Genomic DNA, 17,139 nt, shown 5'->3' with positions numbered 1-17,139 from the left:
GAGATTTGCAACAATGCATGACGTACCATCGTGCAACAGTGAAGGGTAGTCCACAACGTTGTCTCACCTGGAAGTTGTCCCGAACATCGTTCATGTTGCCCTTGATGAAAATTTCTCGAGCCTCCTTCTCCAGTGGTTTCCCCCCAACGTAGAGTGCATGCACATCCGCCAGGTTATTGATGCTGCTGATGTCCACCCAGTCCCACGCTCCAATCTACAACGGCAACACTACACACATGAGCATCCATCAAACCCGCCGATATCAGATCCAGTATTTACAATGCATCTCCTTATCCCTTCAAGCACAGAGAGACCAAGGTTAGAAACCTGCACAGGCAATGAACTGTTATTGATTAGGTAGACAAAAATGCTGGAGAAACTCAGCGGGTGAGGCAGCATCTACGGAGCGAAGGAAATAGGCAACGTTTCGGGCCGAAACCCTTCTTCAGACTGATTTTCCAGCATCTGCAGTTCCTTCTTAAACATGTTATTGATTAGTACAGGTTTTAGAGGTTATGGGGAGAAGGCAGGTGAATGGGTTTAGGAGGGAGAGATAGATCAGCCATGATTGAATGGCAGAGTAAACTTGATGGTCCGAATGGCCCAATTCTTCTCCTATCACTTATGAACCTTTGGGGAGGACCCATTCTCAGACTGATACTGAAACATAATTACAATCAAACACATGGATGGGTTGCAGGTAGATCACAGTTGGATGGACACAAAATGCTAGAATAAGTCAGCGGGACAGGCAACATCTCTGGAGAAAAGGAATATGTGTCGTTTCAGGCCGAGACCCCTCTTCAGACACATGGCCGTCCAAAGGGGGAGGGGGTGTTGGGTTCCACACCAGAGTAAGAAAAAAAAGAAAAAAATCCACTTTGGAAACGGCCAGTTCTCCGTTGTCCTGTCGCCGGGCGGGAGTTGCTGAATCTGAACCCAGCGGCTGTAACCCCAACACCAGACGCCGCTGCGGTGAGGCCTGCTCCCCTCGCCTCCTCCCGCCGCCTGGGCCCAAGCCATCTCCCGCCCACACCACGCCACCCCCACTGATCCCCGCTGGGCCCACGCCACCCCCACTGACCCCCGCTGGGAGGAGATTGATAGATTTGTTATTGATACGGGTGTCGGAGGTAATGGGGAGAATGCAGGAGAATGGGTTTGAGAGGAAAAGACCTCCCAACTTCTATACTCAATACTCTGACTGATGGAAGCCAAAGTGCTAAGATACTTTTTGACCACCTGATATACCTGCGATACGACCTTCAAGGAACCATGCAACCATCAACCATTCCTCTGCCCACCTGGCTAATTGATCTAGTTCCTGCTGCAATCTTTCACAACCATCTACACGGTCCTTCAGGAGCTGCACCTGGGCAGTATTTCCACAGGTGTAGTCGTCAAAGGCACCAGCGGTGTCCCTGACTTCCCACATCCTGCAAGAGTCACACTGCAGCAACTTGCCTGCCATCATTTCAGTAGACCAATCCCAATTGGTTGGGCCTCTCACCTTCTCTACCTTTGAACATCATCTCCTCGCCGAAGACTCTCGAGCCAAAGACTCGCACTTTACTCACCAAAGCACTTCACCTCAACATTGCTACTGAATCAACTACTTTAGGGCTAATTTGTAAATTACTTGAACCTGTGCCTTTGGCGCTCTTTTTAAATCTCCGTTCCCTCTAACTCACCTTCTTTCAGCCAATACTCGCTCTCGTTGCTTCTTGACCCCCGAGTCCAGAACCAGGGGGTCACAGTTTAAGAACAAGGGGTAGGCCATTTAGGACTGAGATGAGGAAAAACTTTTTCACCCAGAGAGTTGTGAATCTGTGGAATTCTCTGCCACTGAAGGCAGTGGAGGCCAATTCACTGGATGTATTCAAGAGAGAGTTAGATACAGCTCTTAGGGCTAAAGGAATCACGGGATATGGGGAACAAGCAGGAACAGGGTAGTGAGTTTGGATGATCAGCCATGATCATATTGAATGATGGTGCTGGCTCCAAGGGCCGAATGGCCTACTTCTGCACCTATTTTCTATGTTTCTATGTTTTTATGTTAAGGGTCCGATCCGATTGCTGTTTATGGTCGGACTCTAGTTCTTCACTTTGTCCATTGCTTCATATTCTCACGGTTTAAATCCCCTGCAAAGTCGCGCCAGCTGAGCGTAGTTTGGAGAACTTACCCCTGGACCTCTGAACTTGCCCTTGGTTCGTTTGATGTGCCGTTTTACTTCTTCCAGGCCACTCCTCTTTCCCTTTTTACTTGCCATCCAGAGACTGCGCTGGAATCCCGTCAGCCCAGAGATTGCCATGTGCAAGCTCATTGTATCCAGAAACCTCAACTTGGTCCCCTGCAGACATACACAACACACAGTAAACGCTGATAGTATGGTGTCATAGAGTTATACAGCATGGAAACAGACCCATCAGCCTAACTAGGCCATGCCGACCAACATGTCCCATCTACAGGAGTCCCACTTACCTGCGTTAGGTCCATATCCTCATGTACCTGTCTAAATGTCTCTTAAATGTTGAGATAGTCCCAGCCTCAACTACCTCCTCTGGCAGCTCGTTCCATACACCCACCACCGTTTGTGTGAAAATTAACCCTTCAGTTTCATACAAAATCTTTCCCCCTTCACCTTAAACCCATGCCCTCTATTTCTCGATTCCTCTACTCTGCGCAAGAAGCTCTGTGTCTCCATTCATCTCCATTTTATGCACCTCTATAAGATCACCCCTTATCTTCCTGCGCTTCAGGGACTAGAGTCCAGTCTGCTCAACCTCTCCCTATAACTCAGACCCTCGAGTCCTGGCAACATCCTGGTAAAGTTTCCCTGCACCCTTTCCAACTTGACAACATCTTTCCCAGAACTGAACACAATACTCTAAATGCGGTCTCACCAACATCTTATACAACTGCAACATGACCTCCCAACTTGATTGATGAAGGCCAATGTGCCAAAGATTTTGGCCCGCCATCTGCCGGCTAAGCCCTCTTCAAGGGACTATGTACCTGCATTCCGAGATCCCTCTGCTCTACAACACCTCCCAGAGCCCTACCACTCGCTGTGTTGATCCTGCCCATGTTAAACAGAGGGTGGGACATTAATCATAACCGACTCAGCCAGTAGTGACATGGTGAGAATAAAATACACCACAACTTAAACCTATATAGTTGGTGTAAGGAAATCCCTGGAAATAAATAAAATGCAACGTTCAGTCACATTAGGTGGAGGCCTCAAGTCAGATTGCCCCACAGGTTGTGAAGTTGGACAAGCTCAATGCTCTTCTGGATTGCCTCCTCCGAGCACCCAGCCTCAATACCTCCAAAGATGAGCTTGCGGAGACAGGCGGACAGCATCTGGATATTTTAAAAGACGTTTGGATGGGTACACTTATAGGAAAGGTTCAGAGGGGCATGGGCCTAGCATGGGCCAATAGGACCAGCATAGATGGGGTACCTTGGTGGCCATGGACGTTGGCATCCTGTTTCCATGCTACACAAGACTAATTGTCCAGCTCACCTTCATCAAGTACTGCTCCTTCACTCTTGCTCTGTCGTAGCTGACATTGTGGCCGATCACTAGTCTCTCCAGCCATTCACCTCCTGATGGGCGGGTGAGGTTTGCAGACGTCTCCAGAGGAATTAGATCTGCCAGGACCAGGTGATTGGACCAAGTGTAACGCTTCTCAACGAGTCGCTTACTGCACCACGAGTACCTGAGGGACAGGGAACATTTGTACAGACAACACATTGTATCTTTAAGGGATGGCATGGTGGTGCAGCGCCAAAGACCCGGGTTCGATCCTGACTACAGGTGCTGGCTGTATGGAGTTTGTACATTCACCCTGTGACCATGTGGGTTTTCTCTAGATGCTCTGGTTTCCTCCTACACTCCAAAAATGCACGGGTTTGTAGGTTAATTGGCCAGTAAAATTGTAGATTGTCCCTTGCACGTAGGATAGTGTTAGTGTGGGGGATCACTGGTTGGCGGGCCGAAGGGCCTGTTTCCATGCTGTATCTCTAAACTAAAGTTAACTAAACATTCCGAAACACATATTAGAACCAGAGGCTCAGATGTTGATTTAAACCCAACACTTCTAGCAAATGCATTCTTCAAATATAGAAACATAGAAATTAGGTGCAGGAGTAGGCCATTCGGCCCTTCGAGCCTGCACCGCCATTCAATATGATCATGGCTGATCATCCAACTCAGTATCCCGTACCTGCCTTCTCTCCATACCCTCTGATCCCCTTAGCCACAAGGGCCACATCTAACTCCCTCTTAAATATAGCCAATGAACTGGCCTCGACGACCCTCTGTGGCAGAGAGTTCCAGAGATTCACCACTCTGTGTGAAAAAAGTTCTTCTCATCTCGGTTTTAAAGGATTTCCCCCTTACCCTTAAGCTGTGACCCCTTGTCCTGGACTTCCCCAACATCGGGAGCAAACTTCCTGCATCTAGCCTGTCCAACCCCTTAAGAATTTTGTAAGTTTCTATAAGATCCCCTCTCAATCTCCTAAATTCTAGAGAGTATAAACCAAGTCTATCCAGTTTTTCTTCATAAGACAGTCCTGACATCCCAGGAATCAGTCTGGTGAACCTTCTCTGCACTCCTTCTATGGCAATAATGTCCTTCCTCAGATTTGGAGACCAAAACTGTACGCAATACTCCAGGTGTGGTCTCACCAAGACCCTATACAACTGCAGTAGAACCTCCATGCTCCTATACTCAAATCCTTTTGCTATGAAAGCCAACATTCGCTTTCTTCACCGCCTGCTGCACCTGCATGCCTACCTTCAATGACTGGTGTACCATGACACCCAGGTCTCGCTGCATCTCCCCTTTTCCTAGTCGGCCACCATTTAGATAATAGTCTACTTTCCTGTTTTTCCCACCAAATGGAAACCGAGCACTCAACGTTAGCAGTACATCTGGCCATCTTATTTCAATATGATCAGCTTCTCTTAGAGTGGCTATCCTGCACTTGCTAGATATAATGGGCCGAACAACCAGACAATGGATTCACCTTTATTCCACTGAACCTCAATTCCAAACAAGCCCATGATAAAATGAAAATCTAATCTCAGTAAAGGCCTCAATGTAAAATCACTTGGTTTGGCCTCACCAGTTTTCCGATAGGACCGATGTTCTGGGTTAAACTGTCTACACTGCTAACAATTGATTATTAGTGACAATTAGCTCTAAGATGACAATAAAGCTGGAAGAGCTCTTCAATGTTTAGTTTTGTTTAAGTTCACTAATTTAGAGATACAGCATGGAAACAGTTCCTTCAGCCCAAGTCCATTCGCACCATGGACCACCCTCCCACACTACTTCAACATACAAACATAGAAAAATAGATGCAGGAGGAGGCCATTCAGCCCTTCGAGCCAGCACCACCATTCAATATGATCATGGCTGATCATCCAAAATCAGTACCCCGTTCCTGCTTTTTCACCCATATCCCTTGATTCCGTTAGCCCTACGAGCTATATCTAACTCTCCATTGAAAATGTCCAGTGAATTAGCCTCCACTGCCTTCTGTGGCAAAGAATTCCACAGATTCACAACTCTCTGGGTGAAAAGGTTTTCCTTATCTCAGTCCTAAATGGCCAAATGGCCTACCCCTTATTCTTAAACTGTGACCCCTGGTTCTGGACGCCCCCAACATCGGGAACATTTTCCCTGCATCTAGCCTGTCCAATCCCTTAAGAATTTTACAGCACCTGGGGGAAACCCATGCGGTCACACGGAGAACGTGCAAACTGTACATAGACAGCACCCGCAGACAGGTTACTTACCCTTACCCTTGCCGACCAAGATGCTGCATCTACACTGGCACCACCTGCCTGCGTTTGGCCCATATCCTTCTAAATCTTAGTGTAAATCTTTCTCTAACTTCAAGTAGCCCTTCCTTTCCCTCTCTCTCCATCCCTTCCCCCTTCCCAGTTCTCCTACCAGTCTTACTGTCTCCGACTACATTTTATCTCTGTACCGCCCACTCCTAACATTAGTCTGAAGGGTCTCGACCCGAAACATCACCCATTCCTCCTCTCCATAGATGCTGCCTGTCTCGCTGAGTTACTCCAGCATTTTGTGTCTATCTTTCCCATCCATGTAACTGTCCATGTGCTTGTTAATACCAGTTGGACAAAATTATTATTTTTTTCCCATTATGATATTTAAACCTGAACTCTTACCAGGCAGTTGGTGACACAGCAACAGCCAATGTTGGGCACGGCCCCTCAGTGGAACACACCTCCACATCAAAAACGAGTGCCCTTTCGTCAGGGAAATCCACCATCGTTGCTTTACCGTCCGGGCTGTACTTTGTCCAACCGACCGCCCAGGTCCACTCCATGGGCATCTCAGGGAGGTCACAAAGCAGCAGCTCGTTGGCTGCCTCCAAGTAAGGGAAACTTTGCTTCTGAGCGATTGTGCGGAAATGTTCGTCAATATTGTTTCCATACATCTTGGGCAGTTGCAATTCCACATCGGGAAGCATGGAGGTCTCGTTGCCCCACAGGTTGTGGAGTTGGAGATGCTCGATGCTCTTCTGGATTGCCTCCTCCGAGTACCCAGCCTCAATATCTCCAAACACCTGCTTGTGGAGACCAGCGGACAGCATCTGGATATTCAGTGGATTCATGCGCGCCTGAGACCCGGCACGATTTACGCTCTCCTTTGGCTTTGAGCTTGCAGTGGAGGTCTTGGCCCATCTTGATACGGTGACTGTCCATTTTGGGAGAAGTGAAGTAAGTGATTTCCTCTTCAGTAACAGATGATTCATTGTAGCCCTTGCTCATGATTCCTGTCATGAAAGTAAGATGGGAAAGGGAGCAAAGCTTCACATCCTAACATTCTCATACAAGACATAAAAACTAAATGATCAAATGAAAGCTGCGCTGGCATTGAGAATCGTAGAAATATATCACACAGAATCAGACCACCTCACCCACACCAACCATGAAACCTGTCCACACCTCGTCCAATTTGTCCGCATCAGGCCCATATCCGTCTTCACCGTTTCTTATCCAAGTATCTGTCCAAACACTTAGTTTAATTCTGAACTAAGAATTCTGAAGAAGGGTTTCGACCCGAAACGTTGCCTATTTCCTTCACTCCATAGATGCTGCCTCACCCGCTGAGTTTCTCCAGCATTTTTGTCTACCTTCGATTTTCCAGCATCTGCAATTCCTTCTTAAACACTTAATCTGACCCGCTGAGATACTCCAGCTTTTTCTGTCTATCTTAGGTTTAAACTATAACCATATAACAACCATATAACAATTACAGCACGGCAACAGGCCATCTCGGCCCTACAAGTCCGTGCCGAACAGCTTTTGTCCCCTTAGTCCCACCTGCCTGCACTCATACCATAACCCTCCATTCCCTTCTCATCCATATGCCTATCCAATTTATTTTTAAATGATACCAACGAACCTGCCTCCACCACTTCCACTGGAAGCTCAATCCACACTGCTACCACTCTCTGAGTAAAGAAGTTCCCCCTCATGTTACCCCTAAACTTCTGTCCCTTCATTCTGAAGTCATGTCCTCTTGTTTGAATCTTCCCTATTCTCAAAGGGAAAAGCTGATCCACATCAACTCTGTCTATCCCTCTCATCATTTTAAAGACCTCTATCAAGTCCCCCCTTAACCTTCTGCGGTCCAGAGAATAAAGACCTAACTTATTCAGCCTTTCTCTGTAACTTAGTTGTTGAAACCCAGGCAACATTCTATCACCTGCAGTTCCTTCCTACACACCTAGTTTAGTTTAGAAATAAAGTGCGGAAATATGCCGTTCGGCCCACCGAGTCCATGCCAACCACCAATCTCCATACACTCGCACTATACTACACGTTACGGACAATTTTTACCAAATCTAATTAACCTACAAACATGTACGTCTTTGGAAACGTAAATGGGGAGAAAGTAAAACTCCGTATCGACAGCCCCATAGTCAGGATCGAACCTGCGTCTCTGGCGCTGTAAGGCAGCAACTCCACAGCTGCACCACCCCACTTACTAAGCATAGAAATTGTATCTGCCTCCACCACGTCCTCCGACAGCTCGCTCTAGATATTCACCATCCTCTGTGTGAAAAACATACCCTTCAGATACCCTTTAAATTTCTCCCCCTCACCTTAAACCGGTACCCTCCAGCTCCAGACTCCCATACCCTGCAGCAAAGATTCTATCTGTACCCCACAGAATATTATAAACCACAAAAAAGGTCACTCCTCAGTCAATTGGAATAAACCCAGCCTGTCCATTCTCTCCTTATAGCTACATCCTCTGTTCCAGGCAATAACTTAGTGAATCTCATCTGCCTTTGCTCCATTGCTGCATCTTTCACATATTGTATGTAGCAGAACTGGACATAATACTCTTAAGTGAGGTATTGCCAATGTATTTTACAACTGCAACGTGACTTCCAATTCTTATACCCAATGCCTCAGCCTATTAAGTCAAGCAGGGAAAAAGCCTTTTCCACTATCCTATCCACATATTGTTGCCATCAGAGAGCTATGGACTTACACATCCGAAAATTCCAGATGTTCCCAGATGTTTTTCATCCTGACAAATCCTGGTTTTTCCTCATCCCTTGTCTCACCTCGTTATACTGACTATCTTCCTTAATCAGGAAGAGGTATCATCTACCTCCTGATGCAGGTCTTGGCCCAAAACAATGACCATCCCTTTCGGTGAAAGACGCCCTTTGGTCTGCCTGAAACCTGTTGGCCTCCCAGCAGAGCGAGATGTCCGTCAGGGAACGTTGCCGACTGGCCCGCTCCAGGCCAAAGATCTTATAGATCTTTGCTCCAGACTGCAGGAGTACGTGCTGAGGGACACGCTGAAGCTCGGTGCAGCCAACGCCAAGGCTCGGTGGGGGAGGAGGACCACAGTCTAGGATCTTGAGGGGTGGATATTGAGGGGCACCCCTCAAACAAGGGAAGGGATATCACCCCAGGGGGCCACAAGAGTGGCAAGGGTGATTTGTGTAAAGGAAGAGGGAGGTGTTAACATTACTGAGTATGGCAGCAGCAATATTGACAAGCATGCTCTGTATTTTTGCAAAGTTTTTGTTTCCAATCAGAATAAAATTTATTTTTGAAATTTAAATAAAAAAAATCCCTTTGGCTCCCCAGTTGCTGCCCGACCCGCTGAGTTCTTGTAGCAGTTTGGGATTATGTTTGCTCCAGATTCGAGCATCAGCACACTTGTGTGTATCCAGCGCTGCATTGAGCCGGGCTGTGCAAATGTACCCTCGCCTCTTCAATGCAACTAAACAATGTACCTGCATCCCACATCACTGCTCTGACAGTCAATGCCACCCATCCCGTGAGATACCAGCCGGGAATTAGGGGGTTGCTTAGAGATTCATTGTATCATTACATCACATGTTGCAATCCCACCAGTTAATCATGCTGAGGCACTTCTGAAACTTGGAGGCAGTTCTGAAACGTCTATTTAAAGTTTTGTGTAGGAGGGAACTGCAGATGCTGGTTTAAACTAAAGATAGACACAAAAAGCTGGAGTAACTCAGCTGGGCAGGCAGCATCTCTGGAAAAAAAGAAAAAGAGTCTGAAGAAGGGTCTCGACTTGAAACGTTACATATTCCTTCTTTCCTGAGTTACTTAGCTTTTTGTGCCAATCTCTATAAAGTTTCCGTTTGAAAACACCAGTATTGAAGATTCAGCAATATTTTCACCAGTGTTCAGTGTGTGGAATAAACCTTCTTTGCACCGTGTTACACAATTAGATACATAATTAGATACTCCACACCAGTGCAGTGCACTGCGCTCCACTACCTACCTTGCAACAAGAGCAGAGCCCAGCTGAACGCATGCAGGCTCCAAACACATTCATTCCTCCCTCCCTCGCTCAATGCAGAGGAGGTGAGGTCAAGCTGGGAGCTGCTACATCGCTGCAAACCTCCACCCACACCGCCACCTCCAAACAACGCGAATATTCGCAATTTGTAGGAAGGAACTGCAGATGAAAGATACTCTGGTTGCTCCACACTCTAGTGTCGCCCACAGGTGGCGATGCGGAGCGACGACGGCCGGCAGCGACATTGCTAGTTTAGTGTTAAAACAAAGACACTGAAGTTCAAACACTGAATCCGTTGGAAACTATTTGGAAAAACTGATTAATGTTTCAATACCTGGATCGATATAAATAATTAAACACAGAGATAAGGACAAATTCCATCCCAGTGACCTATGGGCTCTCGAGTGCTTTTCTACGCCGCTGCCCCCTATCTGCTTGTCGGCCGCGTGGCCTAATGGATAAGGCGTCTGACTTCGGATCAGAAGATTGCAGGTTCGAGTCCTGCCGCGGTCGCTTTTTTACCCTCACCTATTTTGTCTCTCCATTACAATTCATTACTAATTTCACTTTTCAACAAAACTAATTGTGACAGACAGGTCTATTGAAACCTTGATGTCTGTGCTGGATTTTGCACCCGTTCACTGTTTCTTCCCTTGGGATTCTCTGCATTTATCATAACAGTGCCACTGTAAAGGCAATTGGACAGGTTCATGAATAGCAAAGGTTTATTAAAGGTGGGTAAAAAGGACACCAAGTGCTGGAGTCACTCAGTGGGTCAGTAAATCAGTGTGTATTTTTTTGTAAATCAGCATCTGCACTTCTGAAGAAGGGTCTCGACTTGAAAAGTCACCCATTACTCCAGCATTTTGTGTCTTTCGTCTTCCTTGTACTCTTCAGGTTTTAGAGGGATATGGGCCAAACACGGGCAGGTGGGATTAGTGTGGATAGGCGTCTTGGTCAGTAAAGGACGAAAGTTGTTCGCCGAAGGGCCTGTTTTCCGTGCTGTATGATTGTATATATATGACTCCTAAAACTTTTGGCACTGTTATATTTCTATGTTTAGGCGCAGTACGTAGGAGGGGCGAAGGGCCTCCAAGATGTTATCTACACAATCTTTTGACTGTTGGTATTTCATAGAGTCAAGAAAATACTGCCACATACCCTGACACAGTTGCCCACTTGATACCAAGCATGCACATTGAGCCCACATACCACAGTGCAGGGGCCTTGTCACAGTGCATGGGGCCCAGAGTCAGATGGGGCAGAGGGAGAATGGGGTGGGGAATTCAAGTGGCAGGCAACCAGCAGTTCAGGGTCACTTTTGCAGACTGAATGCAAGTGCTACACAAAGCAATTAACCAGTCTGTTTAGGAAGGAACTGCAGATGCTGGTTTAAACTGAAGCCAAACACAAAAAGCTGGAGCAACTGAGCGGGTCAGGCAGCATCTCTGAAGAAAAGGAATAGGTGACGTTTCAGGTCGAGACCCTTCTTCAGACTGAAAGAGGAAAGGGAAATGAGCGATATAGACGGTACCTAGATAAAATGAATGAAAGATATGCAAAAAGCAATGATGATCAAGGAAAGGAAAGACGGAGCCCACAATGGTCCACTGTTGGTTATGGGGTAGGTGATAATGAGTTTTACAGATGATCTGTGACCAATCTGTGTTTGATTTCTCCGATGTAGAGGAAGCTACGTCGTAAAAGCCTTTCACTGTACCTTGGTACACATGACTATAAACTGAACTGAAGACATAGGGCAGAGATAAGAACAGAAGGTTTAAAGAGTTGTGGATTGTGAAGCCAGAGGGAGGAAAGTGGCAGGGAGCGTGAATGGGAGAAATAGTTGGAAGTCTAGGTGGGACACTGGGGTGAAAGAGGGGAGGGGAAGGGCGGGAAATGGCAACTGGGAGATCCAGTAGGCCTTGGCGGCCTTGGCCTGAGTGCGTGTCCAGCAAAATGGTCGCCGAGTTTACGCTTGGTCTCGCCGATGTACAGGAGGCCGTATTGGGAACACCAGATGCACTAGATGAGGTTAGAGGCAGCACACGTGAATCTCTGTCTCAACTGGAAGGACTGCTGTGGTCCCTGGATGGAGGCGAGCGAGGAGGTTATGAGACAGGTGTTACATCTCCTGTAGTTGTAAGGGAAAGTACCTGGGGAGGGGGTGGCTTGGGTTGGAAGGGATGAGTGAACCAAGCAGTTATGGAGGGAGCAAACTGCAAAAGGTGGAAATGGGTGGCGATGGGAAAGGTATGACCAGTGATGGAATCACGTTGAGGGTAACGGGAATGCTGGATGGGATGAGGTATGGGATGCGGAGTTTGGTGGGGTGAATGGTGGGATGCAGGGGAACTCTATCCTTGTTACATCGGGGGTAGGGGAAGCAAGAGCAGAACTATGGGACACAGAGGAGATGTGGGTGAGGGATCGATCTATGACAAGAGTGGAACTGTGTTTACAAAAGAAAGAAGGCATCTCAGATGTCCTTGAAGGGAAAGAATCATCTTGGGGCGGCATGGTGGCGCTGAGATAGAGCCTTGCAGCGGCAGAGACCTGGGTTTGATCCTGACTACAGTGTTGTCTGTTTCGAGTTTGGAGTTCTCCCCATGACCTACATTGGTTTTCTCCAAGACCTCCGGTTTCCTCCCACACTCCAAAGACGTACAGGTTTGTAGGTTAATTGGCTTGGTATAAATGTAAAATTGTCCGTAGTGTGTGTAGGATGGTGTAAGCGTGCGGGGATTGCTATTCGGTGTGGACTCGGTGGGTCGAAGGGCCTGTTTCCACGCTGCATCTCTAAATTAATGGTGTACTCAAAGGAATTGAGAGTAGGGGATAATGTCTTTGCCAGAGACAGGGTGGGAGGAAGTGTAGTCCAGATAACTGTGAGATTCAGTAGGTTTATAGTAGACAGTCAATAATCTGTCCCCGTTGATGGACACACAGAGATCAAGACAGGTAAGGTGGGGGGGGGGGGGGGGGGGGGGGGGGGGGGGGGGGTTTAGTGATAGTCCAGGTGAATTTGAGGGCAGGGTGGAAGTTACTGGTGAATTTAATTAAATCCACAAGTTCTGCACTGGTGCAGGTGGCAGCACCGATGCAGTCGTCGATGTAGCGGAGAAAGAGTTGGGGGATAGAGTCAGTGTAGGCCTGAAATGAGAACTGTTCGACATAACCAACTAAAGGGCAGACATAGCTGGGGACTGTGCGAGTGCCCATGGCTACACCTTTAACTAGCAGGAAGTGAGAGGAGTGTCAGAGTTGTTGAAGGTGTTGTCAAGTTCGGCCAGGTGGAGGAGAGAGTTAGTAGAGGGAAAGTGATTGGGTCCATTGAACGGCCTTGAGACCTTCCTGGTGGGGGATGGAGGTGTTGAGGGACTGAGCATCCATGGTGAAGATGAGGTAATGGTGTGCTAGAAATTGAAAGGTGTTAAAGAGTTGAAGGGCGTGTGATGTCTCTCGGACATAGGTGTGAGGGACTGGGCAAGAGGCTGATCGGAGGGAATTGAGGTAGGTGGAGATGAGTTCAGTGGGGCAGGTGCAGGAAAAGACAATGGGTTTGCCGGGGCAGTCATGTTTGTGGATTTTGAGGAGGAGATAGAAGTGGACAGTGCGGGGTTGGGGAATCGTCAGGTTGGAGGCTGTGGAGGGGAGATCGCCAGAGTCGATGAGATCACAATTAGTTCGGGAGATGATGGCCTAGTGTTTGTCTGTGTGGTCATGGCCAAAAGGTAGGTGTGAGTAGGAATCCGACAGCTGGCACCTGGCCTTCAGCATGGCATCTGGCCTTCAATGCTTGAATTACAGGGAGAGATTGGAACTTTTGTCTTTGGAACATAGGAGGCTGAGGGGTGACCTCATTGGGTTCCACAGGACCATGAGGAATAAAGTGATCACTCTGAGTCTTGTTCCCAGGGTAGAGGATTCTAAAACTAATGCTTAAGGTGATATAGGAGACATATATAGAAGGGATCTTGTGGCTAACCTTGTCACTAAGAGGGTAATCCGTATCTGGAACGAGTTCCCATAGAAAACTATAGAAACGGATACAATTGCGTCTTTTAAAAGGCAATTGGACAAATATGGGGATAGGAATGGTTTAGAAGGCTATGGGCCAAATGCAAGCAAATGGGTTAGCCCAAAATGCCAAGTATGTCGGCAGGGCCAAGGTGGGCCAAAGGATCTTTCTGTGTTGTGTATATATAGCTCCATGGTTCTATGAAGACTGAAGCTGTTGTCTTTGATCATTGGTCATCCACTTTATTGCTGATAATCCTGGAGTTATATTTGGCCTTTAAATGAGATACAGACCATATTTCTGTCTTGTTAATAAGTGTAAACATCTCTGTGACATTGCCATCGGCCAACCCTAGTTTTGCTGCAGTTTACCTTCTGCTGAAACCCTCACCCATACAATGTTATGTTCAAGGCATTCCTTGCTGGCCTCCTTGTTCTATCTTCTAAACTTGGAGTTAGTTATATAAAGCCTCTACTGCTTGTACCAGGCTCCCACCAATTCTTGCCTATCATTCTCCTACAGTTGCAATTGCCTGGATAAACGACTCTGTTTTACTACCTTTTCCTCGTTTAAAGCAATCTTTAGGGTCTGTTTGATCAAGCTTTAGTCATTGGTCTCAAAACCTCCTCATGTATGTCATATGTTATGTGATAATACTCCTATGAAGCAGCTGGGGATTTTTAATTATGGTTCAATGGTGGTATGGTGCTTTTTGGTGTCACATATGTAAAGTTCAAACATACAGTGAGATTATTTTACAATCAGTATCGCCATATCCAAGCACATCCTCAATTAGGAAGTGTACAGAAATAATCCACTGATTACGCATGCAAGAGGCCCCATGTTTTGTTGCCATTTTCAAAGTCCAGTCCGCGCTCTGGTTGTTATAAGTGGAGCCTGTTCCAGCTGAGCCCCGCCCCCGGCCAGACCCCAGTTTCCCTCTCCTCTCCTTCTCTGGTCATGTCCATTGTCACCGGCTCCATCCTCTGGTCATCGGGTGATGAGCAGGGGCCGACTCGGCAGCTCCCCCTGTAGGCCGCGGTCTGTCGAGTCCCACAAAGAGGGGTCAGCCTTGCAGGCTCCACCTTCCAGGCCTCGTGTGAAAGATGCAATTAAATATATGTTTTAATAGTTATTATTGATCATAAATCATCTTCTGGCATCCAGAAATGCAATTGGAATAGCTGACTTCTTCCAAGCCCAAGTGAAACTAACTTTACATATAACATGTTATATGTTAACATGTTATTTTTTCAAACAAAGTGATCAAGAGACACAGCTGATCAGCTGTATTACTGGCTTTTAAAAAAAATTCTTCATTCCCCCACTTAATATTAATAATTCAATCTGAAAGGAACCTTGCATAGACTCAAAATGCTATATTAACTTCACGGGACAGGCAGCATCTCTGGAGAGAAGGATGATGTTTCGGGTCGAGACCCCTCATAGACAGTATTGTTCCTGTAAGCACCACATGGGTCATTTTTCAGTGAGTTTAGTATATGGAGTCATACAGCATGGAAACAAACCCTTCGGCCCAACCTGCCCACGCCGACCAACATGCCCCATCCAAACTAGTCCCACCTGCCTGTTATCCATATACTTGTCTAAATGTTTCTACAATGTTGCGATAGTACCTGCCTCAACTACCTCCTCTGGCAGCTCGTTCCATACACCCACTACCCTTTGTGTATGTTACTTTGTAAATGTTACCCCTCGGGTTCCCATTAAAACTTTCCTCCCCTCACCTTACACATCCTCTAGTTCTCGATTCCTTTTCTCTGGGCAAAAGGCTCTATGCGTTTACCTGATCTATTCCTCATGATTTTGTACACCATTTCGAATCCTCATCATTTTGAATATGTTGCTATTCATCAAGAACAACACCACACAAGTCTTATAACTGCACTTTAATTGTAACGGTCCAGTCTTTCAACTCCAGAAGATTATCAGCATGAAACATTCCAGTCATTAGAAGAATATCGTGAAAGAGTAAATACATCTGAAGTTCCATGTAGTAGATGCAATAGATCATGGAGAATAGATACTAATCAGCAGAGGCAAAGTCAGTGTGAGAATGGGAAGGGGTGGTACAATGTTAGCAACTGGGAGATCCAGCAGGCCTTGGCGGACTGAATGCAAGTGTTGGTCAAAATTATTTGAGAATAAAACAAAAAAAAGATCGCAGGTGTTGGAGAAAAGAAATAAAATTGGAAAAAGCACAAAGTGCTGGAGGAACTCAGCGCGTCAGGCAGCATCTGTGGAGGGAATGGATAGGCGATGCTTCAGTTTGTAGAAGGCTTGCGATCTCAAACATTGTCTGTGCACTCACTCCATAGATGCTGCCTGACCCGCTGAGTTTCTCCAGCTCCTTGTGTTTTTAGTTGAAGATCCCAGAATCTGCAGTTCCCTGAGTCTTGAATTAAAATTAGAATATGCTGAAGAAACTGGACAGATCAGGTTGTGGACCGACTGAGGAGTAGTTAATGTTTTGATTGAAGACAACTTTAGTAATCTGAAGAAGGGACTTCAAGCTGAAACATTAGCTCTGTTTCTCTTGCCACGGAAACTGCCTGACCTGCTGAATAGTTCCACTAAATAAGTTTGTTATTAATGAAGACATGAATATACAAATGGAAAATGAACTTGTAAATGAACAGTAGTTCTATTAGAAAAGAAAATAAAGCCTACCCAAAAATCAAGGTTGACTGGATTATTGGAATCTAATTCCAGTTCCGTCTGGTAGGTGCATGAGAGAATAGAGTGTGAGAAGTCTGGGCTGCTCCATTCCATTTGCTTGTCTGATGTTCTAGGGATTGACGCAAGTGTTTTAACGTTTTCAGAAGGTCCTTATTCTCTCTCAAGAGTGATTCTTTCTTCTGCAGCGCCACATTTTGCTCTCGCCTGGCTATCTCCCGTTCTCTTTCCATGGAGACCAACTCCTCTTCCAAATCCTGTAACCTAAAGGTTATTATGTATCAGTATTTTCAAAGTTTAGTTTAGTTTGGGGAGACAGTGAGAAAACAGGCCCTTCGGCCCAACGAGTCCATGCCGACCAGCGATCCCATACACTGGCACTATCCTACACGCAAGGGTCAACTCACAATTTTTTTTTACCGATGCCACTCATCCCACAAACCTGTACATCTTTGGAGTGTGGGAGGAAACCAGAGCACTGGGGAGAAACCAGGCAGGTCATGGGAAGAATATACAAACTCCATACAGACAGCAGCCATATTCAGGGTCGAACCCGGGTCTCTGACGCACTACTG

At 46.5% G+C, this 17,139-nt stretch overlaps 1 protein-coding gene and 1 non-coding gene across 2 annotated transcripts in view; one reads left to right on the top strand and one right to left on the bottom strand.

Annotated features, from left to right (window-relative positions):
* polg (polymerase (DNA directed), gamma) overlaps nt 1-9,961 on the bottom strand; it is a 47,671-nt gene extending 37,710 nt beyond the window's left edge. The window contains 5 exon segments of the mRNA XM_055660970.1: nt 68-214; nt 2,184-2,351; nt 3,528-3,723; nt 6,210-6,820; nt 9,829-9,961. Of these exon segments, the coding sequence (XP_055516945.1) occupies nt 68-214; nt 2,184-2,351; nt 3,528-3,723; nt 6,210-6,799 (1,101 nt within the window). The 5' untranslated portion in view covers nt 6,800-6,820; nt 9,829-9,961.
* A 325-nt stretch (nt 9,962-10,286) lies between these two features.
* trnar-ucg (transfer RNA arginine (anticodon UCG)) lies at nt 10,287-10,359 on the top strand. The gene has a single exon. It is a non-coding gene; the product is annotated as a tRNA-Arg (tRNA).
* The last annotated feature ends 6,780 nt before the right edge of the window (nt 10,360-17,139 follow it).

This window comes from Leucoraja erinacea, chromosome 33 (genome assembly GCF_028641065.1).
Source record: "Leucoraja erinacea ecotype New England chromosome 33, Leri_hhj_1, whole genome shotgun sequence".
Lineage (NCBI taxonomy): Eukaryota > Metazoa > Chordata > Chondrichthyes > Rajiformes > Rajidae > Leucoraja > Leucoraja erinaceus.
This window is presented reverse-complemented; position numbering and strand designations above follow the sequence as displayed.